General features: G+C 47.2%; 1 protein-coding gene across 2 annotated transcripts in view; it reads left to right on the top strand.

Moving 5' to 3' along the window:
• plekhh2 (pleckstrin homology domain containing, family H (with MyTH4 domain) member 2) overlaps positions 1–15,059 on the top strand; it is a 68,914-nt gene that overhangs the window by 46,815 nt on the left and 7,040 nt on the right. Inside the window, exons 8-26 of one of the 2 annotated variants that reach the window (XM_031823393.1) lie at positions 163–1,049; positions 1,130–1,205; positions 1,313–1,407; positions 1,641–1,818; positions 2,023–2,156; positions 7,873–7,986; positions 8,491–8,577; positions 8,727–8,885; positions 9,415–9,495; positions 9,602–9,781; positions 11,323–11,431; positions 11,604–11,716; positions 11,898–12,077; positions 12,468–12,565; positions 12,696–12,873; positions 13,459–13,614; positions 13,948–14,045; positions 14,152–14,293; positions 14,671–14,816. In XM_031823393.1, coding sequence (XP_031679253.1) covers positions 163–1,049; positions 1,130–1,205; positions 1,313–1,407; positions 1,641–1,818; positions 2,023–2,156; positions 7,873–7,986; positions 8,491–8,577; positions 8,727–8,885; positions 9,415–9,495; positions 9,602–9,781; positions 11,323–11,431; positions 11,604–11,716; positions 11,898–12,077; positions 12,468–12,565; positions 12,696–12,873; positions 13,459–13,614; positions 13,948–14,045; positions 14,152–14,293; positions 14,671–14,816 — 3,211 coding nt within the window. Of the gene's footprint in view, positions 1–162; positions 1,050–1,129; positions 1,206–1,312; positions 1,408–1,640; positions 1,819–2,019; positions 2,157–7,872; positions 7,987–8,490; positions 8,578–8,726; positions 8,886–9,414; positions 9,496–9,601; positions 9,782–11,322; positions 11,432–11,603; positions 11,717–11,897; positions 12,078–12,467; positions 12,566–12,695; positions 12,874–13,458; positions 13,615–13,947; positions 14,046–14,151; positions 14,294–14,670; positions 14,817–15,059 lie in introns of both variants that reach the window. The other variant, XM_020481559.2, reaches the window with a different exon arrangement.

The following is a 15,059-nucleotide window of genomic DNA, read 5'->3' as shown; positions in this document are numbered from 1 at the left end:
ATAGTTTTGTGCTAACACACCTTTATGAAGCTTAACTAATCATAATTCAAAAGACTGCACAGCATCGTCTGTGCGTCCCCAGTACCAGGGTTGAAGAACATTGATTCGGTATGTTATTTGGTACATGATATTGACATGGAGTGTGTTTGTTTACTTTGACAGATAACGGCACTAACCAGACATCATACTCCTCCGGAGCAGAGAGTGGAGGCCACAGAGCAGCGGATGCTACCTCAGAGGAGGAGTCTGAGAGTGTGTGTGAGAGCGCTGGAGGGCCAGAGTTTCGCTGTGTGTCCTCTGTGCTCTCCAATGCTGCTTCAGAGGGCGAGGGTGGACGTTTCAGTGAGGGAGGGGGGTGTCCTCTGAAGTACAGCCGTCCCGGTAGCGATACCTACCTCACGGCGTCCGATGACAGCAGCTCTCTGTTCGATGATGACATGGAGCGTACTAAGCGCCCCCACTTCCACCTGCCGGGGTCCGGGGAGGGGGGGCTGGCGGAGAAGGACGGGGTCAGGGAGAGGAAGCTTGAGGACTGCTCCTCGGACGAACTCAACAAACGCTTCCAGTCCCAGAGACTAGACTCTTCATCCTCCTCCAGTGACCCCTCCAACACCCCTAGCCCCATCCTCACCCCCACCCTCACCCCCAAGCGCCCCACCTCCACCCAGGACTCCAGAGACCTCCCTGCCTCCCCCAAGCAGCCCCGCCTGCGGACAACCACTGGATTTGGAGTGATGAGCGTGGCCCTGGCCAAGAGACACCTGAGCCAGCCGCCAATCAGCACGGAGGCGGCTCATGGACGGACACGCAATGCCATCAGCATGCTCCGCCCCCTTAGGCCCCAGGAGACCGACCTGGATCAGGAACAGGAGGTCAGCATGGAGACAAGTAGAGACACTCCACCTCAGCCAGCCACCAAGCCAACCTTGAGCACCTCACCAGCCTCACTCGCCACGGAAGAGGAGGAGCCCCCAGAGAACCCAGACCCCCCTCCCACGGTGCCAGGGAGCAAACCACCAACACCCCCTCTACACAGGTTCCCCTCCTGGGTGAGCACTAAGTTCTATCTACCTTTTATTGTACATACTTTGAGTGTTTTATGCTTTGCTTGTGTTGACTGTTACTTTAGGAAAGCCGGATATATGCAGTGGCTAAGTCTGGCATCAGGCTGTCAGAGACCTCATGTACAGACCAGACAAGCAAAGGTGAGCGAGAGAAGACGAAATTACTGGGTCAGTACCGTTCTGCCATTGGCCCTGTGTTTTGTAGAAGGCTCTGTGATTGGCTGATTGAACTGTCATTTCTGTTCCAGACCCCTCCCTCCAGTCCTCGTACCCTGCTTTTGTGCTCTACACATCCCTCATCTATAAGAACATGACCACGCCTGTTTACACTACGCTGAAGGGGGTAGGTGTGTGCATGTGTAGGTGTGTACGTGTGAGTGTGCAAATATACTGTGTGTGTGTGTCACTCACAGAAGTCCTGTTTTTAATGTGACCCTCTAGTGTGTGTGTGTGTGTGTGTGTGTGTGTGTGTGTGTGTGTGTGTGTGTGTGTGTGTGTGTGTGTGTGTGTGTGTGTGTGTGTGTGTGTGTGTGTGTGTGTGTGTGTCAAGCTGATGGTGTGTATTACCTTCTCTAGAAAGCCACTCTGCTGAGCAGTAGTCCATTCTCAGAGTCGTGCAGCTCAGAGTCGTCGTCCAGCTCAGAGGAGTCGTCCAGCTCAGAAGTAGAGGAAGCATCTAAATGTAGCTCACACCCCTCTAGATCCGGCTCCCGCAAGAACAGCAACCCCGGCAGCCCCCGCTCCCTCAAGAGAGGTACTGCGCACACACACAGACTCTTCATAAATACAGACACACACGGTCAGACACCTCACACACATACACACACACACACACACACACTACAAGAAAACTCACACAAGAGTACGCATCTCACATTGCTTCATATTAAAACCAAATCCATACGTGTTTATTACCATGTTCTCATGACTGTTTGTGTTGTCCCTGCTTGTCCAGCAGTGTCCATGTCGTCCATGACATCAGAGAGTGACTATGCCATTCCTCCTGATGCCTACTCTACTGACACAGAGTGTTCTGAGCCAGAGCAGAAACTGCCCAAGACCTGCTCCAGCACCCGAGATAACGGCAAGAGTGTAAGAACATTGTCTTTTTGTTGAGCACAAGCCACATTTCTCTCTCTATAGCTAGGTTTCCATCCAACTGGCGACAGATTTTCATTCCAATATTCTAAAATCTGCATGATACAATACGCCACCAGAGGGGTGTTTCCATCAAACTGACTCGTTGCGGATAAAAAGGCGCTGCGTGATGACGTACTGCACATAAAAAACACTTTAGCAGTTAAGTTCCCATGTATGTACCAAATTAAAAAATCTAAGTTATATGTGTTTCCATTGCATTTTCAACTCTACCGATGGTTTTGTCTCATCAACTGTTCCACTAATACAGCGAACTTGCCCAATCTGGTTTTGGCGCACGCTCTCTTGACAAAAGTTTGCTGATAACGTGGACAGGTTATATGATGAAATTATGGATAATCATTTTATTTGATAATTGGCAACCAAGCACCGATCATCATGTCACCTGCAATTAAATAATAGCCTACCCTCGATATTTAGCCTATTGAAGATTTGTATGATCAACTATATTTAATCACCATGTGAAGTCCATAACTTTTTTTCCATCTGCTGATAAACTTTTCATGCGTTTCCACGTCATGGTGGTAGGCCGACTCCTTGTGGCGGGCCGACACATTGGTGCAGCTAGCTTCCGGGTTAATCGAGCGGGTGTTAAGAAGCGCGACCTGGCGGGTCATGTTTCGGAGACGCATGACTCGACCTTCGCCTCTCCCGAGCCCGTTGGGGAGTTAGAGCGATGAGAAATTGGGGAGAAATGTTTTTTTTCTATACAAAATAGATATGTAAATAAGTTTTATTTTATTTTATATATAGAAGTATTCAGACCCTTTGCTATGAGACCAGAAATTGAGCTCAGGTGCATCCTGTTTCCATTGATCATCCTTGAGATGTTTCTACAACTTGATTGGAGTCCACCTGTGGTAAATTCAATTGATTGGGCATGATTTGGAAAGGAACACACCTGTCTATATAAGGTCATACAGTTTACAGTGCATGTCAGAGCAAAAACCAAGCCATGGGGTCAAAGGAATTGTCCGTAGAGCTCCAAGACAGGATTGTGTCGAGGCACAGATCTGTGTGACATTAGTGGTAGTAATAACTTGGACCCAGGCGCAGAGAAACACAGCAGGCAGAGGTAAGGGTTCCACCAGGGGTAGCTGAACATCGACGGAAGACCCGAATGAGTCCTGGGTCCAAAATGTCCCGGGCCAGAACCCAGGAACATTCCTCAGGCCCGTAACCCTTCCAGTCCACGTGATACTGAGTCCCTCGCCGGAACTGACGACTGGAGAGGATGCGTCGCACCGTATAGGCTGGCTGTCCCACTATCATGCTAGGCGGAGGTGGAGGCCAAGTGGCTGGAACCAGAGGACTGAACACCACAGGCTTAAGTCTGGAGATGTGGCAATTAGGATGAACCCTCATGGACCGGGGAAGACGATTAACCACTGGATTGATGCGCTGTAGAACCTTGAATGGCCCAACGTACCAGAGAGCCAACTTCCTAGATTCCACGCGTAGAGGCAGATCCCTAGTAGACAACCAGACCATCTGGCCTGAACGCAGGAGGGGACTCAGGCGGCGATGACGGTTGGCCTGTCGTTGAACCCGAGCTGAGGACCTCAGGAGCGCTGACCGAGCCCTCTTCCAGGTCCAGCGGCAACGAGAGATGTGTCGTTGAGCGGAAGGACCGTCACTTCAATCTCCTGATCTGGAAACAAGGGGGGCTGGTAACCGTACAACACCTGGAATGGTGACAGGCCAGTGGAGGAACACTGGAGAGTGTTGTGTGCATACTCCACCCAGGGAAGGTGCTGACTCCAAGTGGGGGGGTTGGCGGACACACTGCACTGTAAGGTGGTCTCCAGATCCTGGTTCACCCACTCAGTTTGACTGTTGGACTGAGGGTGATAACCCAAGGACAGACTGGCTGATGACCCCAGAAGAGTACAGAATGCCCTCCAAAGTCTGGAGGCAAACTGGGGGCCCCGGTCGGAGACTATGTCCAGAGGAAGTCCGTGGAGGCGGAAATAATGCTGAATGGCAAATGGAAGCTTAGGCAGTGGAATGAAATGTGCCGCCTTGGAAAAGCAGTCCACAATGACCAGGATGACCGTGTGTCCCTCTGAGGATGGAAGGCCCGTGATGAAATCCATAGAGAGATGGGACCAGGGTCGAGAAGGTGTTGGCAGCGGATGAAGAAGCCCCAGAGACTGCTGACGAGAAGTCCTGTACCGGGCGCATGTCGGACAGGCAGCCACAAAGGTCTGAGTGTCCGCCTCCGCCGAGGACCACCAAAACCTCCTCCTCAAAAACTCTAGCATTCGCTGCCCTCCCGGATGAGAGGTGAAATGCGACGAGTGAACTGAAGTTCCTTGGACCCTGCCCCAAGAGGAACAAAAAAGTATGTTAGGTGGACAGCCGTCTGGAACTGCCTCCCTACCTTGCGCCTCCCTCACTACAGTCTCTATACACCAGGACACCGGCGCGAGGATTAGCAACCTGGGAATGAGGGATTCAAGCGGCCAATCCTCACTGGAACTGGCAAGATAGGGCATCCGGCTTCACGTTCTTAGACCCCGGAGGGTATGATAACATGCATCTGAACCAAGTGAAGAAGAGATCACAATGAGCCTGTCGGTGGTTGAGGCGTTTAGCCTCCTGGATATAGGCCAGGTTCTTGTGGTCAGTCCAAACCGTAAAAGGATGTTCCAAACCCTCCAACCAGTGTCGCCATTCCTCCAAAGCCAGTTTGACCGCAAGAAGCTCCTGATTAACAACATCATAGTTCCTCTCCGCTGGAGTGAGATGCCTGGAGAAGAAGGCACAGGGATGAAGCTTGGTCTTTCACTGAGACAGAACTTCCCCCCCACGCCAACATCAGAGGCATCCACCTCTACCACGAAGGGGAGAGAAGGATCTGCAAGAACGAGAATGGGTGCAGGAAGAAAACAACGTTTCAGGTCCTGGAATGCCTTCTCAGCAGCAGGGTCCAGCATACATGCCCAGCCGAGCCCTTGTTGAGCGTTGTCAATGGCGCTGCCACAACACTTAAGTTTCTCACAAATATCTGGTAGAAATTAGCGAAACCCAAAAAAGGCTGAACTTCCTTGACCGTTCTGGGTCACGGCCAGTTGACCACCGCTCCTACCCGTTTGGAGTCCATCAGTACACAGCCCTGAGACACAATATACCCAAGGAAGGAGATCTGAGGAACGTGAAACTCACACTTTTTGGGCTTCATGAACAGGTGATGAGCGAGGAGTCTTTGAAGAACCTGCCGGACATGTTGGACGTGTTCAACCATGGATTTGGAGAAGATGAGGATGTCATCCAGGAACACAAACCCGAACTGGTGAAGGAAGTTGTGATGCACATCATTGTCCAGGGCCTGGAAAACGGCTGGAGCATTAGTAAGTCCAAACGGCATGACCCGGTACTCATTATGTCCATTAGGAGTGTTGAACGCTGTCTCCCACTCTTCTCCGTCTGATGCGTACCAGATTGTATGCGTTCCGTAAATCCGATTTAGACAAAACCGTAACTCCCTGGAGCCTCTCAAAAGCTGATGACATAAATGGAAGGGGATAACGGTTCTTGATGGTAATATTATTTAAACCCCGGTAATCGATACAGGGACGTAATCCCCCATCCTTCTTTCCAACAAAGAAAAAACCCGCTCCTGCAGGTGAAGTGGACAGCTGAATAAAATCAGCTGCCAGTGCCTCCTCAATATAACTGTTCATGGCTGCAGTCTCTGGACCTGAGAGAGAATACAGCCCTCTCTGAGGAGTGGTGGCGGACAAGAGGTAGATGGCACAATCATAGGGCCTGTGAGGAGGTAGTTTGCTGGCCCTCTGTTTGCTGAAGACCTGACCCAAATCCCAGTAATCCTGAGGTACGCGGGAAAGATCAGGCATGTCATTCCCAGCCAGAGGAACAGGAGGATCAGAAGTCTCCAGACGAGCAGGACCGGAAAGGTGTGGAGAGAGTTGCTGGCAGGTGAACTGGCATGAAGGATTCCATCCCAGAACTCTTCCCGAAGGCCAGTCAATTTGAAGATTATGGGTGGAAAGCCATGGATGTCCAAGAACCAGGGGAAGCTCAGGAGAGTCCACCAGATGTAACTGGATAAGCACCACGTGGTCATCCAGAACTTGTAGCTGAATAGGCATGGTGAGTTGTTTCACCTTCCCAGGCCCTAGGGGTTGACCATCTAGCACAGTGACCGACAACGGAGTGTCCAGCTTAGTGAGTGGCAGCCTCTTTTGGCGAGCTAATGTGCGAGGTGCGTACCGTATCAGTTGTAGGAGACTGTATCTGACTCTCCAGAGCGGAAAGTGTGGTGCCTCCCAATTGCATCGGCTCCTCTGAAGGAGAACAATAGCCAAATTGAGAACCCTGTCGTGGATAGGCTCAGCATACGGCAGTGGAACAAATGAAGAATCGACTCCCTCAGCGGAGCCCGAAACACTGGAACCAACTCGGGACCCCTCCATCCGCTCATGACGACATTCCCGAAGCCGGTTGTCAAACCTGATGGCCAGTACGATAAGCTCCTGTCACAAGTCAGGTTTTCTCCCTTAAATGTACTACCTGTGGTTGCCACTGGAGTGCATCCCTGGGTTTCTTCTAGTGTCCAGGTGACCCTAATTGGGATCACCTGCTGGATGACTATTTAGGTTCCTCTGTGGACTGGGCCAGTGGCTCAGGTCTACTGTGATATTAGTGCTAGTATTTGGACCCAGGCGCAGAGAAACACTGCAGGCAGAGGTAAGGGTAAATCCAGAGTATTTACTTAAGGTCTTCATAGCAAAACAACAAAGCAAGGGCACACGAGAACATTGAACAAAACATGAGAACTGAGCAACTGGCACAGTCCACAGAGGAACCTAAATAGTCAGCTGGTGATCCCAATAAGCCCAATCAGGGTCACCTGGATACTAGAATAAACCCAAGGGTGCTCTTCAGTGGCAACCACAGGTAGTCCACTCAAGGGAGAAAACCTGACCTGTGACAATCTGGGGAAGGGTACCAACACATTTCTGCAGCATTGAAGGTCCCCAAGAACACAGTGGCCTTCATCATCCTTAAATGGAAGACTGAGCAATCGGGGGAGAAGGGCCTTGGTCAGGGAGGTGACCAAGAACCCAATGGTCACTCTCACAGAGCTCCAGAGTTTCTCTGTGGAGATGGGAGAACCTTCCAGAGAGAAGGTCAGGCAGAAGCCACTCCTCAGTAAAATGCACATGATAGCCCACTTGGAGTTTTCCAAAAGGCACCTAATGGACTTTCAGATTATGAGAAACAAGATTCTCTGACCTAATGAAGATTGAACTCTTTGACCTGAATTCCAAGCGTCATGTCTGGAGGAAACCTTGCACCATCCCTACGGTGAAGCATGGTGGTGGCAGCATCATGCTGTGGGGATGTTTTTCAGAGGCAGGGACTGGGAGACTAGTTACGCTTGGCATTCAGGAGACTAGTTAAGCCGGGAGACTAGTTACGCTTCTAAAAACCTGTTTTTGCTTTGTCTTTATGGGGTATTCTGTAGATTGAGGGGGGGAAACGATTTAATCAATTTTAGAATAAGGCTATAACATAACAAAATGTAGAATAAGTCAAGGGGTTTGAATACTTTCCGAATGCACTGTATACCCTACAGCTGATACTATACTCACACACCACTCCCCGCCTTGTGGGTTTCTAGGAGCCCATGGAGAAGTCAGGGTACCTCCTGAAGATGGTGAAGACGTGGAAGAAGACATGGAAGAGGCGCTGGTTTGTCCTCAAAGATGGAGAGCTGCTCTATTACAAGTCACCGGTCAGTTAAAGAAAGTCACACAGTCACACACACACACACTCGCTCAAATCATGTATACCAACTGTCCTCAAGAGTTTGCTTTGAAATGAATGTGGACTGACACTGTTTGGATCTGTTATTTATGGGTTTATATATAGCTGAGGTTATATTTAGTGTGTGCTTTTCTGCCATGTCTCCTTGTACAGGCTCAAGTCTACAGAAAACGGATCTTAATTTGAGCCAGTTTGCTCAAATAAACCTGTAGCAACAGGAAATGTGAATTATTATGTGGATTATAATTAATATACATTTTTAACATTTTTTTATTTTTACATTTTAAAGTGGAAATTACAAACTTTAGAAGCCTTTTTATTAAACCTTGAATACAATACACGTCAACAAAAGAGTGATCAAATGAAGCTCTACGTCTGTAGCTCTCATGACTGCTCTGATGATTTGGTTTAGCGATCTGTAACACTCACTTATGTAATTTACTGAACAAGCCCATGTGATTGGTCTTCCCAGAGTGATGTCATCCGGAGACCACAGGGTCAGATTGAGGTCAACGCCACCAGTAGCATCGCCCGCGGTGACGGGAAGCAAGTGCTCCAGGTACTTGTGTGTGTGTGTGTGTGAGTGTGTGTGTGTGCGCGACAGAGAGAGCAAGAGTGTGTTCATGTGGATATTTGCCTGCACATTTTTAGCATTAACTATGATTTCCTGTATGTGTTTGTGTGTGTGCCGTGCGTGTGTGATCTCAGATTGTTACAGGGAAGAGGGTATACTATCTGAAGGCAGACTCTCCCAACCTGCTAGAAGAGTGGCTGAGGGTTCTACAGAGTGTTCTGAGGGTCAAAACAGCCAGCCCACTTTTTGCTCAGCCTGAGATACGACCCGGGATGAAGGGCCACCTCATCAAGGTTCTGACTTACATCACTAAATATCCCTGATAGCCATGAACTTTAAAGGGGCTACATCCGTTTTGTTACTTTTAAAATTCATAATATATATCTATTGGTTCTTGAGGAATATAACTTATAAATGCCTCATGAGCTTAGTTCAACTGTCTAACCCAATCAGAACCCGAAATATAAGCTTTTTTTACTCCTTTGTTTATAAACAATGTCATTGTAAACAAACATTGTACAGCCTCAAAATGTTGTTTAAACTAGCATATCATGGATGATCAGCCCTTGCATCCATAGCTCTGTCTATACATTTTAGAGTGGTTACATTTCTTCAGCCCTACCCCTCATTTCTGCATCGCTGTTTACCAAAACAGTGGCCAGGTGCAAGGCTTTGCTATTGTTTGAACTGCAGATTGACCCTTAAACTCTCTATTTGAACTATGACTCTATGAGTTGACTGTTGACATTTGGTTGACTAAGCTGGTTACCAATGACCAGTGCCTCATTGAAGTGAAGGTAACTTTTTTTGTATCTCTGTCAGGTGAAACATGGCTACTCCAAGCGGGTGTGGTGTGCCCTCATCGGTAAAACACTCTACTACTTCCGCAGTCAGGAAGACAAGGTACACAACTCATTCACTAATACTCACACACTCTACTCTCATCTATCTTCCCATTCACCATACCAACGCGCAGTGTGCATGTGTGTGTGCTTGTGTGCCCCATCAGTTCCCCCTAGGTCAGATCAAGCTGTGGGAGGCTCGGGTGGAGGAGGTGGACAGGTCACATGACTCGGATGAGGAGCTGAAGTCATGCGGGAGGGGCTTAGAGGCCCCGCCCCACACCATAGCTGTCCATCCCCAGGAGCAGGGCCCCACCTACCTGCTCATTGAATCCCGACATGAGAAGGTATGAGAGGAGCCAAAATCAGTATGGATGCATGGTAGAGAACATCCCATGATAAAAAGCCAGTACAGTATGGTCACACAGACACAAACATTACCTACAGTGAATACATTTTAGTACGTGTTCCACATGCTACAATTAAACCCACAACTGAGGTGTTGCAAGCACCATGCTTTACCCAAGTGGTAGATACTGCTAATACTGCCGTATTTAGCCAATATACTGTACAGTGCCTATCGTAAGTCCCCCCTCGCCCAGATTTCTTAACATTTTATTGTGTTACAAAGTGGAATTTAAATGTATTTAATAGGGACAAAATGGTCAAAGATCTACACAAAACACTCTGTAATGTCAAAGTTTTTTAGATTTGTTATAAAACACACATTTAAATAGGTATTCACCCCCTAAGTCAATACATGTTAGAGACATCTTTTTCAGCAATTACAGCTGTGAGTATTTTGGGTAGCTAAGTCGCTAAAATCTTTACACACCTGGATTGTGCAATATTTGAGCATTGTTCTTTTCAAATTCTTCAAGCTCTGTCAAGTTGGTTGTTGATTATTGCTAGACAACCATCTTCAAGTCTTAGATATAGATTTTCAAGCGGATTTAAGTCAAAACTGTAACTAGACCACTCAGGAACATTCACTTTCTTCTTGGTAAGCAACGCCAGTGTAGATTTGACCTTGTGTTTTAGGTTATTGTCACCAGACCTTGCCGATGACAAGCATACCCATAACATGATGCAGCAACCATGCTTGAAAATATGGAGAGTGGTACTCAATGGTGCTGTGTTGGATTTGCCCCAAACATAATGCTTTGTTTTCAGGACAGAAAGTGTCTGTTTTTTTTTCTTACCCGTCTACCAATCGTTGCCCTTCTTTACCAGGCATTGGAAAAGCTCCCGGCTCTTTGTGGTTGACTCTGTGCTTGTAATTCATTAATCAACTGAGGGACCTTACAGATAATTGTATGGGTGGGGGGTACAGAGATGGGGTAGTCATTCAGAAATCATGTTAACCACTATTATTGCACACAGAATGAGTCCATGCAACTTATGTTGCTCCCAAGTGGCGCAGTGGTCTAAGACACTGCAGCTCAGTGCTAGAGGCATCACTACTACAGACAACAGACAACCTGGTTTCGAATCCAGGCTGTAAAACAACCGGCCGTGATAGGGCGTTTGGCCGGTGGGCCGTCATTGTAAATAAGAATTTGTTCTTAACTGACTTGCCTAGTTAAATAAAGGTAAAAAAAATAAAAATAAAAAGTGATTTGTTAAGCACATTTTTACTCCTGAACTTATTTAGGTTTGCCATAACAAAGTGGGTTAATACATTTCATTTTTTATAAATTTGTAAACATTTATATAATTTTCTTTTCACTTTGACGTTATGAAGTATTTTGTGTAGATTGGTGACATAAAATCCCAATTAAATCCATTTCAGTGTGAAAAAATCCAACGGGGATGAACACTTGGTAGCCACACCGCTAAAGCTACGGTGCCTATGTGAAAGTTCTGTCCTGTCTTCTGGTTTCTTTAGGATGCATGGCTGTACCACCTGTCGGTGGCAGCGGGCACCACTTTGGGCAAGGTGGGCACAGAGTTTGAGCAGTTGGTGGGCAAACTGCTCAATGTGGAGGGAGAACCAAGTGAGTGTCATACTGCTCTTCCTGACTTTTGTCTGATTCAGTATCTCAACAGTTAGTCACTTTCAACAGCTGAAGAGCCTGTAAGTCGGGCGTGCAAGACTTCTCCTCAGTATGTCAATAGTTTGGACTGCGCTTTCCTAACTTGCTATTTTTCTCTTGCTCTTTCGTTCAGACTCTCAGAGCTGGAGACACCCCATGCTTTGTTTCAGTAAAGAGGGTCTGGTCTCTGCGCTCACCACCCTTCCCTCTCAGGCCCTACAGACCGAGGCCATCAAGTTGTTTAAGGTAGGATACACACACACACACCAACAGACATGTACGCGCAAAGAGAGTTGGTTTGCATTGCAGTCGTTTGACAATAAATTATATTCAAAGAGCTATGTCCGTTTTTTCCGAGGGCTCTCTCCTCCTTTCTCTTTCTATCTCTCTCTCTCTCTTTCTGTCCCCCTCTCTCCCACTCCTCCAGACATGCCAGCTCTTCATCAACGTGGCCATCGATGCTCCAGCTATTGACTACCACGTGTCCCTGGCCCAGAGTGCTTTGCAGGTGTGCCTGACCCACCCAGAGCTACAGAACGAGTTATTCTGTCAGCTCATCAAACAGACAACCAAGAGACAGCCCCAAGGGCAGCCCTGGCCCTTACAGGTACACATACACACTCTTACACCATCCGGGGGCAGCAGGAGTCCATGAAAAACTACATACAGTCCACACCTGACAAACACAATGGCTTGTGGCGGCCATGAATAGATTGTTGCGAATGCGTTAAACTGTAGCATGCAGAGTATGTATTTGAATATGATCTAGTGAACTGCAATGGATTTAAACAGAGTTTGCCCTTATGCCCTTAGTGAATAGGCAAGACAAAAGATTTAAGTGCCTTTGAACTGCGTATGGTAGTAGGTGCCAGGCGTACCGGTTTGTGTCAAGAACTACAATGCGGCTGTGTTTACAATGCAATATTAGGAAGGTGTTCTGGATGTTTAGTATACAGAGTTAACAAATCAGAGTGTATGTGTGTATGGTCTTCTACAGGGCTGGCAGTTCCTGGCTCTGTGTGTGGGTCTCTTTCTGCCCCAGCATCCCTTCCTTTGGCTGCTGCAGGTACACCTTAAGAGGCATGGAGACTCAAGGTGAGCATCCACACACGCCCACACACGCACGCATGCAAATTGTCCCTAGTCTGACTTCCTAGTCGCTCATTTGCTCACCCAACCCTGTGTTTACCTGCGATTTGACTGTACTTTCCCGTGTCTCTCTCAGAACAGAGGTGGGTAAATACGCCATCTACTGTCAGAGGTCGGTAGAGCGGACACAGCAGAAGGGTGAGCGCCAGGCCAGGGCGTCCCGTATGGAGATCCTGTCTATCCTTCTCAGGAACCCATACCACCACTCACTGCCCTTCAGTGTACCTGTTCACTTCCTCAACAATACATACCAGGTACAACACATACTCTATCTACCAGTTGGTGTACACAGGGAGAGAGGCACGGGTGTGCATGCTAGGGTTGCCGAGCTAACCGGTAGTTTACCAAAGTTAACGGAATCTTCTGTAATTTTGGTAATTAACAGGTCATATATGGCAGTCTATGGTGGCTTTGGTCATTTATTCTTTAATCACTTTTTAAACTCTGCAACACTTTCAACTATTTACTTTTTTTCACAATGGCCACCAGTTTGGTGTCAAAACATTTACAACAAAGACATTTGACATGGTAAAATATATCAAATATATTTCCTGCTGAAACCCTCATATTAAACACCAGTGGTATTCACAAAATAATCTTATTTGATTATTTTATATATTCTACATGTGATAAGGCCACACAGTGAGATAATTACAGACACCTGTGATAATCTGAAGTACCCAAAAGGCAACTAGATGTAATCTGATAAAATAAAAAAAATCAAGTAATATACCCTTCCTATGCAACCCTAGTACACACACACACACACACACACACACACACACACACACACACACACACATTTACAGTGTATTTACAGTGTATTGTACCCCATACAGGTAGTGGGCTTTGATGCCTCTACCACAGTGGAGGAATTTCAGTGCAGACTGAACCAGGACACAGGCATGAGGAAAACTGGTCAATCAGGCTTCAGCCTCTACACGGACGACCCAACTGGACGAGAGCTGGAGCACTGTCTACAAGGGGGCATCAAGGTCAGACTGAATAGCTGGCCACGTTCACAGAATTTTCTCCAGAGTTTCTAGCCGGAGGGAGGGTATTTTCTTGCTCCCCACGTCAACGCGAATCTCATTGTGTTTGAAAATCACCGTTTTTACAATGTTTCAACTTTTGATAATGTCATCGGGCAGAACTTCTTAACCTGATATTTGTTTGTACAAAATGTAAAAAGGTGCCGTTTTCACATATGTAGACACTGTTATTGTGCTGAACAAATTGGTGGAATTGCCTTTTCAGGGTTCTTTATTCATTTTTTTCCCCCCAACAAAGCCTTCATCACAAAAGTTGCATGTCTTCCTCTCTCGCAGATCTGTGACATCATCTCCAAATGGGAGCAGGCCTCCAAGGAACAGCACACGGGCAAATCTGAGAACACCAGGACTGTCAGGCTCACCTACAAGAACAGGTAGATTTGACACTTTACATTCACATACTGTTTGTATGTAGAGATCTCATTCGCCACCAGTCAACCTTTTGTAACACTCTACCTGTGTCTGGGTGTGTGTTTGCAGGCTCTACTTCTCTCCTCAGATGAGAGGTGAGTCCGAGAGAGAGAGGCTGCTCCTGGTCTATCAGGCCAACGAGGCCATCGCAGCAGGACACTTCCCTGTCAACAAGGAGCTGGCTCTGGAGATGTCTGCCCTGCTTGCCCAGGTCTGTGACGTCCATATGCCTACTGTATATCATCACATAAGTTACACACATCATTGGTGTCTTTTCTCTCTCCTCACTGTCTGCCCATTGTAAATGACGTATCATCTATTCTGCCTTTGTCTATGTGTTGAATGGGGATTTTGCAATTGTATTGAATGCCATTGCAGTACCCCTAGCCTGGGTGTGAGCAGTTTGCCAACTTGTCATTGTCTCACCTTGTTTTGAAAGTCAACAGTGTATTCTGAGTTGTAGAATATAGACAGGTTTAATGTGAACCATTTAAAGTATTCCCTATCAGTCGTGGACATTAGACGGTATCGCACTGTAAAGCCTAATGTCCCCTTTTTTAATGTTAATGTCATTGTTTTTGGTCTCAGGTGGAATTTGGAGATTTTGAGCGTCCGTTCTCCACCCCAGCCAGCCCCAACTCAGCCCAGACCAAGTCCAACCAGACCCTGAAACAGGTACTGGAGAGGTTCTACCCAAAACACTACCGCAGGACATCCACTGAGGAACAACTCAGGTAAGCTGCTAGAATGTGTTACATTATACAGACCTGGGTTCAAAAACGTTTGTCTGGACTTGATTGACGCAAAGGAACCAATAGAATAGTTTTAAAAGTGCAAAGCCCGACCATATGACACTCAAGGGCACGCTAAAGCAAATGCTAAAAGTATTTGATTTCAAATAGTATTTGGACCCAGGTATGATATTATTTCCTTCTTTACCCAAGTTTCACACACCTCTCAAAGGGTAATTATTACTC

Source organism: Oncorhynchus kisutch, linkage group LG4, assembly GCF_002021735.2.
Source record: "Oncorhynchus kisutch isolate 150728-3 linkage group LG4, Okis_V2, whole genome shotgun sequence".
Classification (NCBI taxonomy): Eukaryota; Metazoa; Chordata; class Actinopteri; order Salmoniformes; family Salmonidae; genus Oncorhynchus; species Oncorhynchus kisutch.
The sequence above is the reverse complement of the archived record's forward strand: the minus strand, read 5'-3'. Positions and strand labels throughout refer to the sequence as shown.